This window comes from Kogia breviceps, chromosome 12 (assembly GCF_026419965.1).
Source record: "Kogia breviceps isolate mKogBre1 chromosome 12, mKogBre1 haplotype 1, whole genome shotgun sequence".
Classification (NCBI taxonomy): Eukaryota; Metazoa; Chordata; class Mammalia; order Artiodactyla; family Physeteridae; genus Kogia; species Kogia breviceps.
The window spans coordinates 43,669,626-43,696,968 of NC_081321.1; the positions used below are offsets into that span (position 1 = coordinate 43,669,626).

At 38.9% G+C, this 27,343-nt stretch overlaps 1 protein-coding gene across 4 annotated transcripts in view; it reads right to left on the minus strand.

The window, feature by feature from the left end:
- SARNP (SAP domain containing ribonucleoprotein) overlaps positions 1-27,343 on the minus strand; it is a 52,603-nt gene that overhangs the window by 21,148 nt on the left and 4,112 nt on the right. For all 4 annotated transcript variants that reach the window (XM_059081505.2, XM_059081507.2, XM_059081501.2 and 1 more), the window contains exons 2-9: positions 17,299-17,398; positions 14,985-15,031; positions 14,691-14,758; positions 11,225-11,276; positions 10,310-10,383; positions 9,831-9,859; positions 6,613-6,638; positions 5,016-5,084 (exon numbers count right to left, since the gene is read on the minus strand). In XM_059081505.2, the coding sequence (XP_058937488.1) occupies positions 5,016-5,084; positions 6,613-6,638; positions 9,831-9,859; positions 10,310-10,383; positions 11,225-11,276; positions 14,691-14,758; positions 14,985-15,031; positions 17,299-17,398 (465 nt within the window). The remainder of the gene's footprint in view (positions 1-5,015; positions 5,085-6,612; positions 6,639-9,830; positions 9,860-10,309; positions 10,384-11,224; positions 11,277-14,690; positions 14,759-14,984; positions 15,032-17,298; positions 17,399-27,343) is intronic.

Sequence of the window (27,343 nt, forward strand, 5' to 3'; positions counted from 1 at the left end):
AAAGCCTGGATGACAGCACATCTGCTTACAACATGGTTTACTGAATATTTTAAGCCTACTGTTGAGACATATTACTCAGAAAAAAAGATTCCTTTCAAAGTATTACTACTCACTGACAATGCACCTGGTCACCCAAGAGCTCTGACGGAGATGTACAGTGAGATTAATGTTGTTTCCACTCCTTCTAACACAACATCCCTTCTGCAGCTCACGGATCAAGGAGTAATTTCAACTTTCAAATCTTACTATTTAAGAAAAACTTTTCACAAGGCCACATGTAGTGATTCCTTTGATGGATCTGGGCAAAGCAAATTGAAAACCTTCTGGAAAGGATTCACCACTCTGGATGCCATTAAGAACATCTGTGATTCATGGAGAGAGATAAAAAAAAATCTACATTAACAGGAGTTTGGAAAGAGTTGATTCCAACCCTCATGGATGACTTTGAGGGGTTCAAGACTTCAGTAGAGGAAGTAACTGCAGATGTGGTGCAAACAGCTAAAGAACTAGAATTAGAAGTGGAGCCTGAAGATGGGATTGAATTGCTACGATTCATGGTAAAACTTGAACGGATGAGGAGTTGCTTACAGATGAGCAAAGACAGTGACTTCCTGAGATGGACTATACTCCTGGAGAAGATGCTGTGAATACTGCTGAAATGACAACATAGAATTTAGAATGTTACATAAACTTAGTTGATAAAGCAGCAGCCAGGTTTGAAAGGATTGACTCCAATTCCAAAAGAACTTACCATAGGTAAGATGATATCAAACAGCATTGCATGTTACAGAGAAATAATTTGTGAAAGGAAGAGTCAATCAATCAATGTGGCAAACATCATTGTTGTTTCATTTTAAGAAATTGCCTAGGAAACACATTTGTCTAGAACTCCACACAGCATATGATTTATATTTACTACATAAATATTAAACTACATATAATATTTCCTTCATTTTGTACAACTGGACAAAGATGATTTATTTTATATAGTTCTAAATTAATTTTATAATGTAATTTATATATCTGTCCCATCCTTAATTCCACTTCAAGTGATTTTGTAATGCAAAGTAATTTGGAGAATCTATTAACTATGTGAAACTAACATTAAGGAGCAAGGAATAGATATAATATTTCTATACACTGCATTTTGTACTAAATTTAGGAAGGAACTGAAACAGATCTTTTTTCATATATAAAGCTGAATTTTTAAAAATAAATAATAAGCATAAATTATCTTACAACACAATTATTTCAGCTGCATCTTAGTCACTTGGCAGTCTGAGGTTCAGAATGCCACTTGGTAGCATCGGTTGTTTGAGGACATTAAAAGCAAGAATTTTTAAAATAAAAAATGCATTTTGGGCAAAAAAAAAAAAAAGAAAGAAAGAAAGAAAAGAAAAGAAACTGCCACAGCCACCCCAACCTTTAGCAACCACCATCCTGATCAGTCAGCAGCCATCAACATAGAGGCAAGACCCTCCACTGGCAAAATGATCACAACTCGCTGAACATTCAGATGATGGTTAGCACTTTTATTTTGGCAATAAAGTAGTTTTCAATTTAGGTATGTACACTGCTTATTTGTGACTCACTTTACTGCAATATTCACTGTATTGTGGTGGTCTGCAACTGAATCCACAATATTTCTGCGGTATGCAGAATTATTTAATAGAAAAATATTTTGTAGAATATTTCTATCATCACAGAAGGTTCTACTGAACAGTGGTGGTCTAGATAGCAAAACAGCAGGGACATTTTAATGGTTTATGAGGCAACTCAGAACAAACCATTGAAATTAGGATAATTCTGAAAATCAGGATTTATGATCAATGTAAATGGAACCTATACAGAAAAAAGGACATCTCAGAAAGTCAAAAGCCTCCAAGCAAAGTGGTCCTTGGAAGAAATCGTGTATACTCTAGTATAGTGCTACTCAAAATGTGGTCTGCCTCCTAGTGCTTGATCCCCAAACAGTTTATCATTCTAGAAATAAGTCCAGAAATTGAGAGTGTTTAGAAACTTCCAAAGCAATTTAACATTTCTTTGATATTTTTATTTTATTTCGCAAAAGTACCTCTTGACAATGAATTGGAAATTTTTAAAAACTAGTCTTTCGTCACAGAATTTGCAAAGCACTACTCTAGAACATATGTGTGACAATGAATGTTATTAGAGAACAGAGCTCACATAGCTAGAGTTCTGCCAATTACCATTAACTCATTTTAACTCTTTAGAATTTAACATGGGAACTGTAATCCTATCAATGATCAACTGAAACACAGAAGTTAATTGACTCAAAGTGATAAAACCAGAACTGAAAACCAAGGAAGGAAACTAAAATTTATTGAGGGTCCGGACGTCCCTGGTGGTGCAGTGGTTAAGAATCCTCCTGCCAATGCAGGGGACACAGGTTTGATCCCTGGTCCGGGAAGATCCCACATGCCGCGGAGCAACCAAGCCCGTGCACAACTACTGAGCCTGAACTCTAGAGCCTGAGAGCCACAACTACTGAGCCCATGTGCCACAACTGCTGAAGCCCGTACGCCTAGAGCCCGAGCTCTGCAACAAGAGAAGGCACCACAATGAGAAGCCCACACACCACAACAAAAAGTAGTCCCTGCTTGCTGCAACTAGAGAAAGCCTGTGTGCAGCAACAAAGATCCAACGCAGCCAAACAAAAAAAAAATTTAATAAAAAAAATTTTTAAAACATTAAAAATACACAAAAACAAAAATAAAATTTATAGAGGGTCAAAGTGTCACTGTGTTAGGGAACTTCAAATAAACATTTATTCTTCGCAAACATGATGTTAGGTGTTACTCCCAGTTTTACAGATGAGGATCAAAGAAGTTTAGTAATTTGCTCAAAATCAATAAATGTATCTCTTCATGTTTTACTCAGCCTCCTGTGGAGGCTGAAAACAGGTCAAATATAGAGAAAGATTCCAGGGAAGGGAAGGGAAAAGACTGATATCCTTGTATAACTCAGGTGGGCAGCACAGAGTGACAGACAAATTCCTCTCAGGAATGTGTCCCTATGAGCTAAGTAGTAGGAGATATAGTGTTAAATTTTGTTAATTTTTTTTTTTTTTTTTTTTGCGGTACGCGGGCCTCTCACTGTTGTGGCATCTCCCGTTGCGAAGCACAGGCTCCGGACGCACAGGCTCAGCGGCCATGGCTCACGGGCCTAGCTGCTCCGTGGCATGTGGGATCTTCCCGGACCGGGGCACGAACCCGTATCCCCGGCATCGGCAGGCAGACTCTCAACCACTGCGCCACCAGGGAAGCCCAATTTTGTTAATTTTGATAGAACACACAATGTATGGCTGTTAGCATCACTGATGCCATCTTGTGTCCATTCAGTTCCTCCTGTCCTTCCACTGACTCTACCTAGGGCTGTACTGTGTAGTAAATCTCTTCTCTGTCATCCAGGGCTCTGTAGTTAATAGATATTGTTTAATGATCATTAGGTCTGGGTGGCCTCTATACTCTGTTAGTCTCTAAACAATAATGAAGACCTTCACTGATATATCATGGTGCCCACAAGACTAGTTACCCATTCATAAATCTTGACTTAGGAATGCACTTCCTGTTTCCAAGCGTGTACCCCCAAACCCTGGGTTAACTATAAGTATAAAATTGGCCCAATGGCCCCTCAGCAGTGTGGAGTGCAGCTGTGAATGCTTCCAGATCGTCATCTACCTCATCCTACCCTGCAAGTAAGTTACCCTATAATAAACTACTCCACTGATTATACATATGGAGCTGCCTGCCTCATTTTTCAGTATCAAGGTACCTTCTCAGTTCAGTGGGTACCTTTTGTTCCCTCCGTCCTCCAACACACAAACTCATACAATTCCCTAAAGGAGTGAAGTTATTGATGAGATTCTCAGATACCTAGGCCTCATATACAAACCAAGGAGATAGATGATAAGAAGGGCCACGGATCCAAGGCACCTTTTCCCCTGACCATCTTGCAAAACACAAATGACTTCGGGTTTATAATAATTCTTCCCTATTAAGCTGCTTGTGGTTTAAGAATCATATATTCTGCCTAACTCTCAACTCCTTTATTTTATTCCACATAAACCACCAAATACTCCTACTGAATACCGATGGTCTCAGCATCAAGTTGGGCAAAAAGACATGATGTTGTATTTCTGGTAAACACAAAAAATGTAACCCAAAGGGAAGGAAGATGAAGCACAGCTGTGTGCAAGGTTATGAGTCTCATAGGGACACAACTAATGTTTACTTTTATATACTCAATTTTTCTTTTCTGAGCAGAAATATAACTACCGTCAGGTAAGTTTTTTCTAATGGATTTCTAGAGAGCTAAATGCTTCCATACTCGAGTGGGAAATAATTTTTTTTTTTCCCTAATGATGGTTTTTCTGGTTTGAAATAGTCTTCCCTTAATCCTACCACCACTTGAACAACCAAGAAACGTGCTCTCATTCTCACAGAACAAAGATTAAGAGACTACCGGCTCTAGGCAAACAGCAAAGTCCTTAGCATTTTCTCCAATGTGCCTAGCAAAACTCCAAACACAACAATGCCCTATAAAATTGATCACTCCCCACAGCATGGTGTCAAACAGAGTCATCTTGCTTACACTAAACAGTATCAGTTAGCAGAGGGGCAGAAAGAATGAAACAATTTTCTCAGTTTTGTTCCAAAGAACCTACAAATTTTACTTTTAGGTATCTTTGACCTAAAAGACAGGACTGTCTTCCCCTGATCATTTAATTTCAATTATGCCTATATCAGAAGTTAAAGCAGATGTAACATCACTGAACTCAACAAAGAGAAATATAAACCTTGTTCTAACAGCCAGCATGGCAGCTATGCAAACAATCTGTAGAAAAAAACAATGTAATCAATAGTCAGTGAGAGGAGGTGATAGTCAAAGGACTGCATTAAATGAAGTGTTGAGTAGCCAGTTCTATTCTTAGGACAGTCATTTCCAAACTATGTAGCCCAAGCTGCTCTAATGTTGCAAAAATAGTACCTTACCTTTCTGGAGATTGAAGAGACATTCAAACCAAATCTTTGAGCTCTTTCCTTTAACTTATCCAGGTTAACCTACAAAAAACATAGGAAAAAAAATATTTAAAAAAAAAAATCAGGGACTTCCCAGGTGGCGCAGTAGATAAGAATCTGCCTGCCAATGCAGGGGACACAGGTTCCAGCCCTGGTCCAGGAAGACCCCACATGCCGCAGAGCAACTAAGCCTGTTCGCCACAACTACTGAGCCTACGCCCTACAGCCTTCGAGCCACCACTACTGAGCCCACGCGCCACAACTACTGAAGCCCGCGCACCTAGAGCCCGTGCTCCACAAGAGAAGCCACTGCAATGAAAAGCCCGGGTGCCACAACGAAGAGTAGCCCCCGCTCGCCGCAACTAGAGAAAGCCCGCGTGCAGCAATGAAGACCCAATGCAGCCAAAAATAAATAAATTTTAAAAAAGAAAAAAATCAAAACAGAAAACACAGAAGGCACAAACTATGGGCCAAAGCCAAGAGTTCAAATAAGCCTATACAACATCAAAGATACCCTATGTGCCAAATTAGGAAACTAAGCGGCACTCATCCATGCCACTAATTATTAAAAGTTCTCTCCTGGAATGCAGTGTAAGATTCAGCCCTGCCTCTTTCATTCATCAAAGGTGGCAAAAGCCTAGGGAGGGTTTAAGATCAAAGTAGGCCAAACACTGCTTGAAAAAGCAAACAAATGTCTAAATCATCACCTCCAAACAAGTCCATCATTCACAGTCCAAAATTGTTAACTCCTATACATAGCCTTTGCAAGTAGTTCTTAACCCTATACCCTAGCAAAGAGAAACTATCACTGCAGCTCTCCGTTCTTCAGAACACAAGTCTACTACCAGTACCCAACTCAATTTTCTTCCTTCCTTTTTCTTGGAAGCCTTGATATATAAGACTTACCATAAGGATATTTGGGACATTATCATTACTACTACTGCTACTAACTTCTACTACTACTACCTAAAATATTTCACCTTCACTTACATTATTAAACTGTAATTCCAAGCGCAGGATTTCATAAAGCTAAACATATTTCACAGCATTTGCTTGCATTTTCTAAACATGCTGACAAGTCATAATGGTCCAGAAAGCGTACTATCCTAGTCTTTATTCTCTGGTATTTGACAGGTAGTGTTGAAAATTACCAGTATCTACAAAATAGAACTCATAAGTTGCTTCCACAGATTCTCTTGTGGTAATTAAGAGTTTGACATTATCCAAAGCCACTGGATGAGGTCCCAAAACTCCAGTACCATAAAACAAAGAGTTATATGGATTGTCCTCTAGCTAACAAAATCTACCTTTTTTTTTTTTCAAGAGGAGTGGTAGGAAGGAAGATGTTTATAATGACTCTGAAGATGCAGCAATTTTCCTGACCTCTCAGTACCTCAAAAAATTCTTTCTATTTAGGACATAAGACACTGTACTGAAAACATTCACCAAACTCATATTATCTCAGTTTCCTCTGATCTGGGGAGAAGAAGGAAATCTGTAACTTAACTAACTGTACAGAGTTAAGATTTGGCTCTCAAGGTTAAGAAAAAAAAAAAAAAAGATTTCTTACCATAGGCTTGGCATCAGATGACAGGCCTAAAGAAATAAATTTAAAAGTTTTATTTAATAGTCTTAAAAGTCATAAAGGAAGATGACGTCTTTGAATCAAGTTAGATAGCACAGAAATCATATATAGGACAAATGTCCTTTATCTTATTATGAAGTTAAAGAAAAGGCACAGATTACATCTAGAGACCATGGCTGTACCCACTGCTGTTGGGAACATAAAGTAGTACAGCGACTTTGGAAAACAGTTTGGTAGTTCCTCAAAAAGTTAAACATAGAGTTTACCATATGACCTAGCCATTCTACTTCTATGTATATACCCAACAGAAATGAAAACATATATCCACACGAAAACTTGTATATGAATGTTCACAGCAACATTAGCCATATTAACCACAAAATGAAAACCCAAATGTGCATCAACTGAGGGGTAGATAAAATGTGGTATATCAGTACAACCTAATATTATCTAACAATAAAAAGAAATGAAGTAATGATACATTCTAAACAGGGATAAACCTGGAATACATTATGTTAAGTGAAAGAAGGCAGTCACAAAAGACCATGAATTGTATGATACCAGTTATATGAAGGCAAACTTACATAAATAGAAAAAACTTAGTGGTTGATTAGTGGGGTGGGGCAGAGGGAGCGGATGAGAAAAACTGTTAATGGGTATGGGGTTTATTTTGGGGATGATGAGTATGTCCTAAAATTAGACTATGATGATAGCTGCACAACCCTGTGAATATATAAAAAACACTGAATTATATATTTTAAATGGGTGAGTTGTATGATATATGAACTATATCTCAATAAAGCTGTTAAAAAAAGAGAAAAACATCTTATCTGGACAAAAGTCCAGAGATACTATTATAATGAGTTAAAATTATGGCTTCTTAAAGCCAATGTTCTGTCCTGAAATTAACACTAAGAAGCAAATAGTATATTACCCTGTAGGCCCAACCCCAATCTAGTCAATAATTACTTACTTAAAACTTTTCAGAATTTTATTTTAAGCAATCTCAATATTGTAATTGGTTCCCTAACTTTCCACTGTAAAATTTCAGGTATGGACTCAACTTTTACCATAACCTATGTACTAGGAACTGCTACATACTTTTAAGTTCTCATTCATAAAACAGTATTCCCTTTTACATGTTGCCAAATTCTACTCTTTTAAGAGCTACTCTGTAGTTCTAGGATTATATGAATAACACTGAGTGTTACCTACACATTATTTTATTAGTCAGTTTTCCTCTTTAGGCTAAGTATTAATTTTAACTTTTGCCTTTCTTCAAATAGCACCATTTAATAATATCTTTAAAAACTTTTGGGACTTCCCTAGTGGTCCAGTGGCTAGAACTCCACACTCCAAATGCAGGGGGGCCGGGTTCGATCCCTGGTCAGGGAACTAGATCCCACATGCCTCGACTAAAGATCCTGCATGCCACAACTAAAAAGATCCTGCACGTGGCAATGAAGATCCTGTGTGCCGCAACTGAGACTCGGTGCAGCCAAATAAATAAATAAATATTAAAAATTTTTGTTGTACCATCACCAATCCTATTATCTCTCTCTTGATATAACTAAATGTCAGAGAATATTCTGTTTCTGAAGCGTGTAGTGACAGTGACCAGAATTTTGCTGGTCTTTTATTTTTTTATTTTTACTTATTTTTTTGACTGCATCGGGTCTTATTTGTGGCAGGTGGGATCTTTCGTTGTGGCACACAGGCTTCTCTACTTGTGGCACATGGGCTCCAGAGCATACAAGTTCAGTAGTTAAGGGGCAAGCAGGCTCTCTAGTTGTGGTGCACGGGCTTAGCTGCCCAGCAGCATGTGGGATCTTAGTTTCGCAACCAGGGATCAAACCCACGTCCCCTGCATTGGAAGGTGGAGTCTTAACCACTAAACCACCAGGGAAGTCCCTTGCTGGTCTTTTAAAAGGCATAGCAAAACTCTACAAGATCTTTGGAGGACATTTTCTTAACAGACTTGACACTATTAACAGGTCACTAGGAAGACTGCATTGGATAAGAAGACTACATTTAAAGTCTGAGGGACTTCCCTGGTGGCGCAGTGGATAAGAGTCCGCCTGCCAATGCAGGGACACGGGTTTGATCCCTGGTCCAGGAAGATCCCACATGCCACAGAGCAACTAAGCCCGTGCACCACAACTACTGAGCCTGCGCTCTAGAGCCTGTGAGCCACAACTACTGAGCCCGCGTGCTGCAACTACTGAAGCCCAGGCGCCTAGAGCCCATGCTCCACAACAAAGACAAGCCACTGCAATGAAAAGTCCGCACACTGCAGTAGCCCCCGCTCGCCACAACTAGAGAAAGCCCATGAGCAGTAATGGACCCCAGTGCAGCCAAAAATAAATAAATAAATAAAATTTAAAATAACAATAAAATAAAAAGTAACTTTTCCTCCTAATTTATTATAAATACATATTCAATGTAGAAATTTTAAAAACATAGACAAGCAAAAAGAAGTCACTCAAAATTCCACCAACCAGAGACAATGAATGTTATCAATTTAGTATATATACCTCTAATCTTATTTCCTAACCATACATGCACTTTTATTAGGAAATAGGAACATACTACAAATATTTTATAACTTGCTTTTTCCATTTAACTGTCTGACAAATATTCTTCAGTATAATTTTAAACATCTTCATGGTCTTCTAACTGTACTATGGTACACATTTACTCAACCAATTCTCTATTGTATATTACATTGTTTCCAGTTATTGATCACTATAAATAACACTGTGATAATCCTTGTGGCTAAGTCTTTTATCCAAGATTATTCCCTTGTAAATTCCTAGAAGGTAAAAGAGAAAAAAAAATAAAAGAGACTACTTTTTTCCTTTTGCCACTCACACTAGGCAATATAACACTGGACAGGTACACAATAATTACATGCTAACTTGAGACATCAGAATAAAGAAGGTATTAGAAACTTCTCTGAAGAGATCCAAGAAAAGGAAAACAAATGTTGGCACTTCCTCCTATTCTCTCATAACTTTAGCACCTTCTCTAAATTGCCCAGGAAGGCTTAAGTATGGTTTTACCTAGAGCAAAGAGGTGGATATAATAACCTCTTACAGGCTTCTAGAGCTAACAAGTTTACCTTAATTTGGAGATATGGAATCTGTGGTGCCAAAAAAGTAAAAACATAAAGATAACTTTCTCAGAAGTCTCTGTACTCTTACCTTTTGATGGAACTGAAGAAATCCCAAATCTGTAGAAAGAAAAACAAGCTAAATTTTAGGAAGCTGTTCACACTCCTGGTTGTCTGTCTCCGTGTCAAGTATACATATGGCACTTCTTGCTTGTGATCTCAAGCCTTGCAATCATTAGCTAATTCTAACAACCCCATGAAAGAGGTTCAGTTGACTCTTTTTCTCACCAAGAGTCCAGAGAATAAGTTAAAAGGTAGCCTTATCAGAACTGGGAATAGCAGTCAGTTCCTGACTTTTACCTATTACAAAAACCCTGCTTGATAATAAAACCCCATATATAGCTACTACAACCAATCAGCAGATACGTTCTGAAGAGAGCCAAGAGAGTATTTCTTTCCAGCAAGGCCTTGATTTTATTTAAAATCAACAACTATATTTAAAACCTAGGAACACATTCCCTCACCTTCATATTACCACGATCTCAGGTCTGAAAGGCTGGGAACACTCACCTAGCTGCCCTGGCAGCTTTCTTACTCTCCAAGCTCACAGGTACATTGAATCGTTCAGCTCTCTTCTGCATCCTCTAAGTGATAACAGAAAAAAGAAGGGAAAGAGAAAAATTCAATTTCTGGTTTCCTTCTTTTAAGAGAAAAGTCATTTAGAGATGTGTATCTCTAGAACATCGGGATTAATTTCTTAAGGTCCAAACTGAGTTATACTGACAATCATAGAGGATATCAGGTTGTATCCATCCCAGGGCTTAACTCAACAGTCCTTTCCAGAAAGCAAACACAAAAAGACTATTATTACATTCATGTCCTCAAAAACAAAAGGGAAGGAATAAAATAAAACCCGCATTCTGTATCAAGCCAAGAAGACAAAAGCTGTGTTTGACTGACCTTTGAAAATGGATCAAAGGAACAGCTTGGTTCCAACACTAGTTGTACTCTTTCAGTTAGAAATGAGGCAGCGTTGTCCTATGCCATCTCTACTTTAATAGTACAAAAAACCCCCACAGATCTTCACTGAAACCTAGTTTCAGAGATCTTGAGACAGGATCCACAGAAATTTCAATCTCACCAGCTAGCTAGTAGTAACTTAAGAGTGACATCTTCCCTTGTAACTTTTCATCTCTTGCAAGGTACAATCCTCTCAAACTCTAATCTTAGTGTGTAAACATCTTAAAAAGAGTTACCACTAAGATAAAAATATTATACAAAAAGACTACGGCCTCAAAGGTGACTATGCCAGCCCAAATATATTCCCAAGTGTGGCTGGTGGAAAAATGTATCAATACCAAAATCTGTCAATACTGATTTTCTGTCTATGAGTAAATATTTTAAAGTGATGATACAGACAAAATAAAGGGTAAGAAACAGAAAGATATATATATATATACATAGCTCTTCTGAAAGAATACCTACCTCAGTCTGTGGTATTTCAGATGTAATTTTTACCACTTTTTTCTCTGCTGCCCTGGAAAAGGGATTTTTAAAATCAGAAGACTGATATTCTAAACCAAAACCTTTGAAGTGTATAAGAATTCACCTGAATCATGTCCTCTGTCCCATATCTCTCTACCACCCTTCAAACCAAAAAAACATGAAGCCCATAAGACCTTTAGTTCCTTGAAGTGTCGTCTACTGATAAAAGAGTTTAAATAACAGACTAAGCTACTTTGCTAGAGTATAAGAAAGTAACAAGGAAAGAAGTCTGATTAAATATACTGAGCTGAGGGAAATGCTCAAAGGACACCGGAAATCATTTCATTTACTTTTAGGAACTTTAAATGTACTTTTGGACTAATGACTATTCTTCCAACGCTCATTTAAATACCAGCTCTCAATTTTCATCACAATTAACGAGTGCTCTACAAGGTCTGGTTTCCTTCTTTTACAAATCCCTTATATCTCCCACGGGACCGTAGATCCAGCTGGAACAGTCAAAGTGGGATAAATAAAAATGCCAAAGGGAGTAGGAAGAAAAAAGGCTAAGGGGAGTTTGAATTAGGAAAACATGGTAAGTTACTAGTCAAAAGGTTTAAGAGAAAACAAAAGAGGGGGGACCAGGGGGGCGGGAGACAAAGTTCGGAAGTACTCAGGATAAATGGAAGGGCATTAACCCTCCACCAAACAACTCCCATAAAACTGTGGGTCATAACCAGTCTCATTAAGGTCCCTCATTTAGAGACATGGGAGGCTTTTGTTCCAATATCCCAGACACTTTTCCCATTTGATGCCCTGAAAGGTAGTAATGGTTTAATGGCATTTTCAGAGGAAGCAATTCTGGAACAGGAACTTACTCTCTCCTCCATCCTTTTGTTGGAGGTCCCTGGACTGACAGATAAGCAATGGGAGCCCCCTGCTGACCATAACTAAGTCCTGCAATATTTAACTGCCGTGGCTTGAGGAGGGGGGAAAAAAACAAACTAGAAACAGAGGTATCTTTTTGGAGAACCTCAAGCAAAAGACAAAGCAAGGGGATCTCGTTTTCAATGTTCAAAGGACCTAAATTAGCCCTGTACATTCTGACTTTTAAAGAAATTTCTGATTTCTTTCCATTTCCCAGTCATCTTTCCTTCCCCAATCCTCTCTGTTTTGTTCAAGCAGAAAGGGACACTGAAGTTTAATGTTCTACTTGAAGTCCAATGCCATTAAAATAGCAGTCCTCTCCACCAAACCCCAGGATAATGACTTCCTCCACACTCCCATCAGTACACTTCACGGCAGAAAGGGAACAGGAGAGAGGAAGCTTCCTTCAGCTCTGTTCCAAGTCCCTCAGGCACAATTAAGCTCAAGCAATAAATAACATCATATTCTGAGGCTCATGTGAAATTTCTTCTCTTCACTCAGAAGTTTCGCCCCTACCCAAAGTCACATACAAAACATTCTCCATACTACAGGGACCCAGAATCTTTCTGTACATACTTTAGTCTAACCACTACTAACCCTCTAACAAGCAAAAACACAAGCCCTCCCACACACACTTTCAATTTCTTTGTTTAGAAATTTCACTGATAAAATGAAAGCCCTCTAAACAAGGGAATTACACATTTTACATATTATAAAAATAAACTACAAATTTTCAAACTTCAAAATTTTTAACCCACACAGGTCAATTATCTATTTCATCTTCTTTCTTGCCCCGTAACTCCCCAAAACATCTCTATTTTAAAGCTATCCCATTGGCCATTTTCTCAAGGCATTATATCTAAACATAAACCTCCTATGATGGATGATAACTAAATGGCTTTAGAAAGCAGTAATATTTGACAAAATCTAATAAAACATTAAATGCACATCTTCTCTAATGCAGAAAATCCATTGCTAGAAACTTATCCTTTGGACATACCTGCATAAATTTAAAATTAGTTGTATATGGACATGCACTGTATTTTTTGCAATTATCAATAATCTAAATGTCCATCAACAGGAGACTGGTGAAATTACTGTTCATCCATAGAATGGAGTACTATTAGCTGCCAGAAAGAATAAGATTCTAAGTTGATAACAACTAAATCTAGGTGACGGGTTCATGGGGGTCTATTTACTATTCTCCTAAGTTTTGTATATACTTGTAATATCCCATAACGACAAGCTAAAAAAAAAGAGACCTACCACTTACTAGGATAATTATCCTCATTTCATAGGGTTGACATGACGATTAAATGAGAATACATGCAAAACACTTAAAACCTTGCCTATATATAACTAATTTTTTTTTGGTTGCGCCATGCAGCATGCACAATCTTAGTTCCCCAACCAGGGATCGAACCTGTGCCCCCTTCAGTGGAAGCATGTTGTCTTAACCACTGGACCGCCAGGGAAGTCCCTATAACTAATATTTAAATAAAGACATTATATGATGATATAGCAAGATCTCCATATGTGAAAAAAAATCAAGAAACTGACAATATGCATATGTGTATACATCTGTATCTGTACATGCACATATACACACACCATATAAAATATTCCAAAAGAATATATTGAAAACTTCTGGGAAGTCAGGTGGGGGTGGAGACAAGGGTACTTAATTTTCAATTTATATATTCCTCTATGTGCTGTTTGACTTTTTACATCTATTGTCTTTTATAATTAAATGGATTAATACAGGTAGGAGGAACAAAAATGTTAAAAAGGACTCAACTGTTCTTAACATGCTAGAGTATAAGATGGCCAGACATCTGCGGGGAAACCCCAAATAAAAAATGTTTATGATTAACCTTGTGGAATAATTTAAATAAATCAAGATCCACTTTTCACTCTAGTACTTTGTCCTTCCCTCCTCCACTGTAAATCAAAAAGGAAAAAAGAATAGTGTTACTTGAGACATAACCTTGCTCAGCACCCACTTCCCTTACAAAATTCCTTATATGCAGAAAATGTGCACAATTCTCTATACATAAGAATAATCATCTATTACGGTGATACAACAAAGGCTAAGAGAACTAAACTTTATCTGGGCTTGAAGTCTCCTGGTCCTAATTATCTATTACATAACCCAGAGACAAAGTTACTTCGCTTCACTGGGACCATGTACTTGAAACGAACAAGACCTTTCTGAAAATGTATGATCTAATGAGAAATGAAAAAGCCAATGCGGGACTTCCCTGGTGGTGCAGTGGTAAAGAATCCGCCTTCCAGTGCAGGGGGCCTGGGTTCAATCCCTGGTCAGAGAACTAGATCGCACATGCACGCCGCAACTAAGAGTTCGCATGACACAACTAAGGAGCAAGCAAGCCACAACTAAGACCCGATGCAACCAAATTAAAAAAAAAAAAAGGGAATGTATACATTCCAATGGGAATGTGTAAGAGATAAACAGAGTGTAACACTAAAAAATCCAGAACCGTCTGCTCTGTCCTCATTATAAAAAAGGGATAGTTACACATCAACAGTTTTTTCAGGAGGTTCTTCCTCTTTGACAGGCAGTTCTATGGGCTTCGGTTCTTCTTCCTAAAACCAAATGAAACAAGATGGTTAAAATAAATCAAGAGTAAATACCTATCAAGAGAAGAATATGAGAACTCCAAATCGAACCAGTCTTTCAGAACCTTCATTCCCCCTTCGTGCACCCCTAACGAGTTAGCGTTGAAGCCCTCTAATGATTGATGCTTAGCAACGTGACCAAGGCAGTGGCACACTGCCAGGCCAGTGACTAACCTTACTCTCTCCAACTCACCTCTGTTTCATCTCCCAGTACATCTTCTTCATTTGCCTCCTCTTCAGCTAAAGAATATTAAAATAATCAGGTCAAGCCCTGCTACAAAACCGTCTTGATCACTGTACTTAGGCTAAAATTATAATCATTTTGCTTTCCCAAAATAAAATTCAATAATGAAGGCAGAAATGTTTATAAAATTTGCTCCACATGGAGAAGATAAAAACTATATTCTCTACCTAACTAACATCAATTAAGAGGTTGAACTCCAGCTGGACTGAAGAACTAAACATGATGAGGTCAAACTATAACATTAATAAAAAGTACTGTGGCAGAATTTAGTGGTGGGGAAGAATTTCTAAAACAACAACAACAACAACAACAACAAAAAAAACCCAGAAGCAAAAGTACTATGCAAAAAACTTATTTTTCAAAACTAGGAAAGGGGGCTTCCCTGGTGGCACACTGGTTAAGAATCCTCCTGCCAACACAGGGGATATGGGTTCGAGCCCTTGTCCAGGAAGATCCCACATGCCGCGGAGCAACTAAGCCTGTGTGCCACAACTACTGAAGCCCGTGCGCCTACAGCCCGTGTTCTGCAACATGAGAAGCCACAGCAATGAGAAGCCTGCCCACTGCAACGAAAGTGTAGCCCCTGGTTGCCGCAACTAGAGAAAGCCCACGGCCAGCAATGAAGGCCCAACACAGCCAAAAATTAATTAATTAATTTAAAAAAAGATTAAGATGATAAATTTAAGTACAAAAAACCCCCCACAAAACACCCAAACTAGGAAAGGATACCACAGAAAAAGAAACAAATGTCAAAGAAGATATTTCTGTCTAAAACCAACATAGAAATAGTCACTAAAATATATGATATGCCTGCAAACTAACAAGCAAACGATGAGAACCCCAAAAGAAAAACTTTTTAAACTTTTTAATAAGTAGAGGAATGTAAATTGAAACCACTAACAGATTACCAAAAATTAGGCCACTTGTTAAGACAGTGAACCCTTATGTGCTGATGATGAAATTTATACAGCAATTCAGAAAAACAATTTAGTGGTGTTTAGTCATATTAAGTATACATTTATGAACAGATATTTATTAACAACCCCATTCCTGGGTATATATCCCCAAGACTCTCACACAGGAATATAAGGGAATATGAAAGAAATAGTTCAGGAGTCGGTCACTGGGTGAACTAAATAAAACATGGTGAATTCCATACATCATAGAATACCATGCAGAAATTAGAATCAATAGACTAGATGACTGCTACATCTTAAAAAAACACAGTACTTAGAGAAAAAAGTGTGCAATAAAGTAAGGCTATGGCCTCATTGCCAACTACATAAAATTACTGTAGACCAAACAACACTACACGGTTTATAAGGACAAAGACAAAAAATATATCTAACACATTAGAACAGTTGCCTAAGAGAGTTGGGGTAAAAGGAATGGGAATAAAAGGGAATAAATTAAAATTAGAGAGGGATGATACTATGCCTTAAATGAAGTGTTTGTTTGTTTGTCTGTTTTTTAAAGTGGAATTAGAGAATGCCAGAGCTAGAAGGAACCAGAGATTACTTAGGTTTATGGATTTCAAGAGTGGAGACACTTGTCTCACTTGACCGAGCACAAAAGACACTTAGCCATGAAAACAGTGGCTGTCCAAAGTTACCTAGTAAATTTCTGGCTCAAGAGGAATTAGACTTCAAATCTTCCGATTCTCAGTCTAATGATGCTTGCTTTCCCATACTTCCTTGAAAATAATTTGTTGAAATAAAATTATACTGTCTTTTTAAAAGGGGGGGAGTATTTCATTATAACCACTGTTTTAGATGACAAGAGTTTTCTTGATAGAGTTAATTAAAATCTTACATCATCAACAACCTAAAGGAAAATAAGAAATCTCCTGTATGGCAAAGCCTAAAAATTAATCCTCTCGGGCTTTCCTGGTGGCACAGTGGTTAAGAATCTGCCTGCCAACGCAGGGGACACGGGTTCAAGCCCTGGTCCGGGAAGATCTCACATGCCACAGAGCAACTAAGCCCGTGCACCACAACTACTGAGCCTGCGCTCTAGAGCCCGCGAGCCCAACTACTGAATGAAGCCCATGCACCTAGAGCCCGTGCTCTGCAACGAGAAGCCACCAAAATAAGAAGCCCATGCACCGCAACAAAGAGTAGCCCCCGCTCGCCGCAACTAGAGAAAGCCCGCACGCAGCAATGAAGACCCAATGCAACCAAAAATAAATAAATAAAATAAATAAATTTATTTTTTTTAAAAATCCCCTCACTCACATCACTCTTTGCCTCCGCAAAGAACTCACCATGCTCTTCAAGATATGCCTGGAGCCTGTTGATGAGATCTTGTTTTATTCCCTTGGTCTCCAAACCACGAGCAAGACACTCCTGCTTTAGTTCAGCAAGCTGAGAAAAAAGAATAAAGCTTTTCCTTAATTTACAGAATGAACCTGGTGGGGGAGAAAAAAAAAAAAGAGGTAGTTCTCACATGAAAGAAAAAGAAACAAAAGATCAACCCAAAACTACTGTCTTAATCCCACCAAGCTTCTAGGCCCACAAAAATGATCTGCTTCCCCCAACAATATTCAATATGCAAGAGGACTTTTCTAACAGATGGTGAAGAATAAACCTACTTTAATCAAATTCTGATCTATTCATACATTACATAAATCTTTAGCTATTTCTGAGGGGGGGTGGTCTTTTTTTCCCAAACAATTACTGTACCAGCTCATATAAGGAAAGAATGAAACTTTAAGTAGAATATCTAATTATCTAAAAGCAGATTTGCCTTACTATCTATTATCCCAGATCCTTTACTGCAGTCTACCATATACATGTATACAAGTTTGACCACCACAGAATTAGGTAGATGTGTTAGCTAGCTTAATGTCAATAATGAATCACATAAAGGATCTTTGCCAAAATGGAAAAAAATATGTAATGGCATGCCACGACATGGCATGAGTTGAAGACTTTTAAATCAGTAACTTGACTAAAGATACAACAGGTATACTTATCAACTTTGCAGACAACAGAAGGAGGAAGAATTGATGGATTACTGACAGAACTAAAGGTGGGTGGGTGGGGATGTCAGGGGGTGTTGCTGGCTCTTCAGGGAAAACAATAAGCCAAAATGAAGACTCAATTTAGAAGAAATAAGGTATACCTATAAGTACTACGCTTATATTCAAAACTTAAATTGTTAAAAAACCAGATGAACAAGATCTGGCTCAACAGTAACTCAAAGGATAAAAACCTCAGTCAGGGTTTTAGATGATTACAAGTGCAAAGAGGGCAAACAGTATGATTTGCTACCAAAGTAATTCTAGATTAAGGGTAACTAAAAAAACAGAAGCCATATATATATATTTTTTAATTAATTTATTTTATTATTATTATTTTTGCGTTACGCGGGCCTCTCACTGCTGTGGCCTCTCCCGTTACGGAGCACAGGCTCCAGACGCACAGGCTCAGCAGCCATGGCTCACGGGCCCAGCCGCTCCGCGGCATGTGAGATCTTCCCGGACCGGGGCACGAACCCATATCCCCTGCCATCAGCAGGCGGACTCTCAACCACTGCGCCACCAGGGAAGCCCTATTTTATTATTTTATTTGTTTATTGTTTTTGGCTGCGTTGGGTCTTTGTTGCTTCGCGCAGGCTTTTCTCTGCTTGCGGCGAGTGGGGGCTATTCTTCGTTGTGGTACGCGAGCTTCTCATTGTGGTGGCTTCTCTTGTTACAGAGCAGGGGCTCTAGGCGCGTGGGCTTCAGTAGTTGAGGTACGCGGGCTCAGTAGCTGTGGTGCACGGGCTTAGTTGCTCCGTGGCAAGTGGGATCTTCCCGGACCAAGGATCGAACCCATGTCCCCTGCAATGGCAGGTGGATTCTTAACCACTGCGCCACCGGGGAAGCCCCAGAATCTATATTAAGTGATTAATAGCCTTACTGGGCTCTATATTCTCATTTTAAGGAGCGTAATGACACGCTGATCCAAGAAGACAACCAAGAAAAGGAAGGCTCCAAAAACCCTATATACAGATCAGTGCACAGATAGATATTTGTCCTGAAAAAAGACTTTACCAGTTGCGAAGTACAGATCTAAGACCAACCAGTAGAAGTTAGAAAGCAGATTCCTATAGAACTTTACAACTAAGGGAATATGCTGGACAGCTCTAGGTTTTCAACCAAGGAAACATTTGGAAATGGAGAGGGGAGCATATTATTATTACTACTATTTTTGTTTTGTTTTCTGATTGGGCATTCAGTGAGTGGGACAGGCAGGCAGGGAGGGATACTATGTGGAACACTATTCTACTCAACAAGCCAACAGCACCCTCTATTGAGAAATATGGTAGGTAATCACCCATTAAAAGTGTGGAGTGGCTGCAAAAGCATAACATGGCCTCTAAATCAAGACTACCTTGGGTTCAATTTACCACTTACAGCTGTGTAACCTTGGGTGAGTAACATAACCTCTTTGTGCCTCAGTTTCCTACGAAATGGGGATAATGCAACAATAACTACAGCATATGGTTGTTATGAAGACTGAACCAGCAAATACTCATAAAGCATTTACAATAGTGCTTGGCAGCTACTAACACTTTGTGTTAGACGTTGGGTGAAGGGTTAGACAAGATCAGACAGAATGACTGCTTCTCAGATTTCTGCATTTCATAGATCAATATATTTTTAAATAGGTAGACTGATAGGGCTGCCAAGTTTTTGTTTTTGTTTTGTTTTTTTGCGTTACGCGGGCCTCTCACTGTTGTGGCCTCTCCCGTTGCGGAGCACAGCCTCCGGAAGCGCAGGCTCAGCGGCCATTGCTCATGGGCCCAACCACTCCATGGCATGTGGGATCTTCCCAGACCAGGGCACGAACCCCTGTCCCCTGCATCGGCAGGCGGACTCTCAACCACTGCGCCACCAGGGAAGCCCGGGCTGCCAAGTTTTTATAGCATTCCAACCAGGTTGTGGACCAATACTTTGGTAAAGAAACAATAAAATCAATTACTAGAAAAATGGTCATACACTTGGATGTAGCAGTGATGTCAAACTGCTATAAAAGTTTCTAAAATCTTACTTTTTTTAAAAACTTATCTCATTAACCAGTAACAGTTCATGGATGAGCACTGGCCTACAGATGATACAGTGAATAATATTAATCTAGAATCCAGATTCTAAGTGATCTCTAAGGTCCATTTCTTAAGTAATGGACCTTGAGTAAGAATCTTGATCTTTCCCACATTGGTACTTTATTTTTTCTTGGTTTCCTGGAGAACAAGTCTTTTGATTTTAGTTACACTTTTAAGAATTTTGTTGGTTATAAAAGTATTATGTTCACTGTAGAATAGTTTGAAAATTCTGAAAAGTATAGAGGAAAAAAAAGTCTTATGTAACCCTGGCACTTAGAGATCACCTAACGTTTTAAATATATCATTTACTCTGTGTGTGTGTGTGTGTATGTTTAGAGGGTGTTGTTTGTTTACAAAGCAATACAATTTCTTTACTTCCTATAACTCCTAATCTTCCTCAGAAGACTCCATTCCTTCTTTCTTCTCCTGGTTTAAGTAACATTAAGACCACCTAGGGAAAAGGAATGTAAATCCTCAGGCAATTCAGAATTCAACTTTCTGGGCTTCCCTGGTGGCGCAGTGGTTGAGAGTCCACCTGCCGATGCGGGGGACACGGGTTCGTGCCCCGGTCTGGGAAGATCCCACATGCCGCGGAGCGGCTCGGCCCGTGAGCCATGGCCGCTGAGCCTGTGCGTCCGGAGCCTGTGCTCCGCAACGGGAGAGGCCACAACAGTGAGAGGCCCGCGTACTGCAAAAAAAAAAAATTCAACTTTCTAATAGAGTTGTTCCACCCTTCTCCTTCCTTCCCAGAACTGTGTAGATATGGACAAAAGTTTACAAAAACCTCCAGATGACAGGGAAAAAGACAGTCGGTGATGGATTTTGCACAGGATGCTGATCTGGTAGACATGAAGCTGATAGACTGGTACAACTGGTTGTTTAGCTTGGATAGCATCCACCACTGCTGACCACTGACCTTGCTATTGCTGTTGGTCACTGAAATCTCAGCCCCCCACTGGCTCCCAGTCCCTAACCTCAGGTCTCTGGCTCATGCAGTAGTCTTCTCAGCACCTCCACGTCCCCTTCTCTGGTCAAATGAGAATGTTACATATAATTTTTACACACTGTTGTATTACTTTATTATTATATTATGGGTTCTGCTCCTATACTGGGACATTATTTCAAAAGGGAAATAGATGAGTAAAAACAAAATAGCTGAAAATGAAGTCGTTTCACACATTTCATTTTGGCACAATTACATTAGTAGAACAAAACACTTTTAAAACCTCAAATAAGAATCTATAGGGACTTCCCTGGTGGCACAGTGGTTAAGACTCCAGTGGTTAAGACTCCGTGCTCGCAATGCAGGGGGCCCAGGTTTGATCCCTGGTCAGGGAACTAGATCCCACATGCATCTTGCAACTAAGAGGTCGCATGCCACAACAACTGAGACGCCCTTGAGCCTCAACTAGACCCGGCACAATCAAATAAAGAAAGAAAGAAAGAACTTATAATATCAAATCTTATGCATTTTTAAAAATAAATTTATTCATTATATTTATTTATTTTTGCCTGCACTGGGTCTCACTGCTGCACGCACGGGCTTTCTCTAGTTGCGGCGAGCGGGAGCTGCTCTGTTTTGGTGCACAGGCTTCTCATTGTGCTGGCTTCTCTTCCTGCGGAGCACGGTCTCTAGGTGCACAGGCTTCAGTAGTTGTGGCATGTGGGCTCAGCAGTTGTGAATCGCGGGCTCTAGAGCGCAGGCTCAGTAGTTGTGGCATACTGACTTAGTTGCTCCGTAGCATGTGGGATCTTCCCAGACCAGGGCTCGAACCCGTGCCCCCTGCATTGGCAGGCAATCTCCCAACCACTGTGCCACCAAGGAAGCCCAAATCTTACCCATTTTTATATGCATTTGACTTCAAAATGTTTTAAAACAACATACTGGGTTGGCCAAAAAGTTCATTCAGTTTTCTTCCGTAAGATGACTCTAGTAGTGCTTAGTTGTCTTTAACTTCATTAGAAACAATTTGGTTAGACTGTATTGTGACAGCTGTCATATCAGTGTGCATTTAAAAGAAAATGTCAAAACTGGTGAATTTTTGTGTAGCCATTTAAATATTGAAGATGGAAGAAAAAAAGCAACATTTTCTGCATATTATGCTTTATTACTTCAAGAAAGGTAAAAACGCAACTGAAACGCAAAGAAAGACTTACGCAGTGTATGGAAAAGGTGCTGTGACTCATCGAACATGTCAAAAGTGGTTTGCAAAGTTTTTTGCTGGAGATTTCTTGCTGGACGATGTTCCACGGTCGGGCAGACCAGATGAAGTTGATAGTGATCAAATCAAGACATTAATTGAGAACAATCAACATTATACCATGCAGGAGATAGCCGGCATACTCAAAATATCCAAATCAAATGTTGAAAAACATTTGCACCAGCTTGGTTATGTTAATCGCTTTGATGTTTGGGTTCCACATTAACTTAAGCAGGAAAAAACCTTCTTGACCTTATTTCTGCATGTGATTTTCTACTTAAACGTAAATGTTTCGTTTTTAAAACAAATTGTGACACGCAATGAAAAGTGGATACTGTACAATAATGTGGAATGGAAGAGATTGTGGGGCAAGCAAAATGAACCACCACCAACCACACCAAAGGCTGTTCTTCATCCAAAGAAGGTGATGGTGTGTATATGGTGGGATTGGAAGGGTGGTGTCCTCTATTATGAGCTCCTTCTGGAAAACCAAACAATTAATTCCAACAAGTACTGCTCCCGAACTGAAAGCAGCACTTGACGAAAAGCATCCAGAATTAGTCAATAGAAAACGCATAATCTTCCATCAGGATAACACAAGACCACATGTTTCTTTGATGACCAGGCAAAAACTGTTACAGCTTGGCTGGGAAGTTCTGATTCATCCACTATATTCACCAGACATTGCACCTTCGGATTTTTATTTATTTTGGTCTTTACAAAATCTCTTAATGGAAAAAATTTCAATTCCCTGGAAGATTGTAAAAGGCACCTTGAACAGTCCTTTGCTCAAAAAGATAAAAAGTTTTGGGAAGATGGAATTATGAACTTGCCTAAAAAATGGCAGAAGGTAGTGGAACAAAACGGTGAATACATTGTTCAATAAAGTTCTTGGTGAAAATGAAAAATGTGTCTTTTATTTTTACTTAAAAACCGAAGGAACATTTTGGCCAACTCAATATTTAAAAAGCAAGGTATACTGAGTGAATTATACGGTATGTGAATTGTATCTCAATAAGGCTACTTAAAAACCCCAAGTTACAGAGCATTGTATATAAGATACTAACATTAATGTAAAAAATAACATGCACACACATACCACTCATATGTGTATACACAAGATGCCTGGACAAGAAACAGGTAAGTTAACACTAGTTGAATCTGTAAAGAAGTAGTTTGTTGAGGACACATGTAGGAGGGAAACTTTTTACCATGTACCCTTTTATACCTTTAATATTATGAGGTTGAGCATGAATTACCTATTGAAAAATTAAATTTTCAATATCAATCTAAAAATCCCATTTCTCAGTATTAATAAGGCATTTTTCATGCTACCTATCCAAACAGCAGAGAAAGGACTGATCAACTGACTACATAATACATCTGACATTAATCATTCATCACCCTGTGATTTCTAATTTACTAATCTTGAATTTTGATTCAAATCATTTTCATCTGTTAACTCTCAATCTGGTTTGTAAACCTTTGAAGACAGAGGCATTTTACACCATTTAAACATTTCATATGATAGGAACTCAAATTTCAAGTATTAATACATGCCAGGCAAAAGGCTAAGTTCTTTGAACATCATTTCCTCATTTAATTCTCAAAATATCTATGTGGTTGGTATTATGACTGTATTTCATAAATTAGGAAATTGAGGCTCAAAGAGACTCAATAATTTGCTAAAAAAATCACCCAGCTAGAAAACAGTAGAGCCAATATGCCAGCTCAGATCTCTCTGATTTAAGTCCAATTTTATGTTGTTTTTTTAAAAAAATATTTATTTACTATTATTTTGGTTGCGCCGGGTCTTAGTTGCAGCTGGCAGGCTCCTTAGCTGCAGCACACGGGCTCCTTAGTTGTGGCATGCAAACCCTTAGTTGCAGCATACACGTGGGACCCAGTTCCCTGACCAGGGATCAAACCCACGCTCCCTGCATTGGGAGCGTGGAGCCTTATCCACTGCGCCACCAGGCAAGTCCCAAGCCCAATTTTATTTTATTTTATTTTTCTTATTATTTTTTTTTTTTGCAGTACGCGGGCCTCTCACTGTTGTGGCCTCTCCCGTTGCGGAACACAGGCTCTGGACGCACAGGCTCAGCAGCCATGGCTCACGGGCCCAGCTGCTCTGCGGCATGTGGGATCCTCCCAGACCGGGGCACGAACCCTTGTCCCCTGCATCGGCAGGCGGACTCTCAACGACTGCGCCACCAGGGAAGCCCCCCAAGCCCAATTTTAAATACCAAGATGAAGGACTGCTTTCATGTGCACACTCTATCTCTCTTACCATTTTCCTCTTACCTCACCTCCTCAGCCTCTTTGCTAGCTCTTCTTCCACCCAACCCTGTAAATACAGATATTCACTAAGACATTCACTAAGGAGATTTTGGCCTTCTCATCCTTCCACTTGTACCAAAGGCTTTTTCACTTCCCAGAATCCAATTATTGGCAAATCCTGTCAGCTCTACCTTCAAAATATATCCAGAATCTAATCCCTCTTGTCTTTCTTTCATACAGATCATTGTAAAAACTCTTCAGCCCTTGAACCTCACTATAGTTTATTCTCAACAAGGTAGTCAGAGTGATCTTTGACAGTTTAAGTCAGAACATGTCATTCCTCTATTCAAAAATCCTCCATCAGTTTCCTATCTCATTAAGGGTAAAAGCCAGAGTACTAATGATCACCTCTAAGGTCCTCTTATAATACTTTGCACAAGGCTCACTCTTTCATGTCCTTCAAGTCTTTGCTTAAACAACACCTTTTCAATGAGGCCTTCCCCCTAGTCATCCTATTTAAAATTAAAATACCCTTCTCTTCCCACTGTACTCCCTCTTCCTATTTTTCTCTACAAATCACTATGACATACTATAAATTTTACTTATTTATTGTACCTTCCTCTAATAAAATATAAGCTCCAAATATATATATATACACATATGTATTTATATATATACACATATACACAAACACATGTATATATAATATACATATAGGCTCCATGAAAGCAAGAATTTTGTCTGCTTCGTTCACTGCTGTATCTCCAGTGCCTATGGTAGCTGGCACATGGTAGGCAATTCATAAATATTTTTGAATAAGTCCCAAACCTTTATTATCAGCGCTCAGCTCTTTTAAAAAAATAATTTTATTTATTTATTATTTTTAATTTTTTATACAGCAGGTTCTTATTAGTTATCTATTTTATACATATTAGTGTATATATGTCAATCCCAATCTCCCAATTCATCCCACCACTATCACGCCCACCCCCGCTTCCCCCTTTGGTGTTCATACATTTGTTCTCTACATCTGTGTCTCTATTTCTGCCTTGCAAACCAGTTCATCTGTACCATTTTTCTAGATTCCACATATATGCATTAATATACGATATTTGTTTTTCTCTTTCTGACTTACTTCACTCTGTATGACAGTCTCTAGGTCTATCCACATCTCTACAAATGACCCAATTTCATTCCTTTTGATGGCTGAGTAATATTCCATTGTATATATGTACCACATCTTCTTTATCCATTCATCTGTTGATGGGCATTTAGGTTGCTACCATGACCTGCCTATTGTAACTAGTGCCGCAATGAACACTGGGGTGTATGTGTCTTTTTGAATTATGGTTTTCTCTGGGTATATGCCCAGTAATGGGATTGCTGGGTCATATGGTAATTCTATTTTTAGTTTTTTAAGGAACATCCATACTGTTCTCCATAGTGGCTGTATCAATTTACATTCCCACCAACAGTGGAAGAGGGTTCCCTTTTCTCCACACCCTCTCCAGCATTTGCTGTTTGTAGATTTTCTGATGATGCCCATTCTAACCAGTGTGAGGTGATACCTCATTGTAGTTTTGATTTGCATTTCTCTAATAATTAGTGATGTTGAGCAGCTTTTCACGTGCCTCTTGGCCATCTGTATGTCTTCTTTGGAGACAACTCTCAGCTCTTAAGCAGGAGACTCACATTTCCAAATGACTACTAGATATCTCCAAGTGAATATCTCAAAGACATTTATGCCCAAAACTGAACTTATCTTCTCTCCTGCAAAAAACTGGCTTCTCCTCCTCCTCCCAACTTAGACTAAAGTTATCACTACTTGGAGTCATCTTTCATTCCTCCCACATCTAACTGATCTATAAATGCTTGTAATTCTATATTCCAAATTTCTTTCAAATTCATTCCTACTCTAAAAGCCACTACCTTATTTCAGGTCTTAGTAAGTTTATTCACTTGACAAATAGTTACTGAGTAGCCACTGTGTGTCAAGCATTATCTTAGATACAGAAAAATAATCATAAGCAAAACAGACAGAGTTCTTGCCCACATGGAGCTTACAATCTAGTAGGGAAACAAGGCAATCAATGATCATATACATAACGTTTAACTGATTAAAAAAAAAGAAGTACAGGGTCCTATAAAAGCGTTTAAAAAATGGTCTGACCTTGTGTGTGGATAGATGGAACCCATCCTACCTAAGGTTTCCTTGGTTAAATGATGTTTGACTGATATCTGAAGGGCAACTAACAGTTAATTAGACAAAGGTATGGGGGATGGGGGTGGCAAGGACACTGGCAGCCAAAAGCATGTGTAAATGTTCCGAGCACTAAGGTAAAGAAAGGCACAGTGCACAGTGATTAAGGACAGTAATTCTGGAGACAGACTGTCTGGATTTGAGCCACCACTTATTACCTGCGCAACCTAAGGCAAGTTATCCAACCTCTCCGAGCTTCCATTTTTTCTGTTTTAAATGGGGACAACACAGGCATTTTACCTTATTGCCTAAGGATTATCATGAGAATTAAATCAATTAATGTATATAAACAGATTTGACCAGTGTTTGTCACATAGTAAATGCCATGTAAATGTTAGCAATTAATAGGCATTCTGAGAAATGAAATAAAGCCACTGTAGCTGGAGTGTGAGAAACTAAGCTGGAGAGATTGGCAGGATATAATTAAAGGGTTTTAAGCAGGCGAGTGACTACTGTAATAAAAATCTAACTGGTGACAT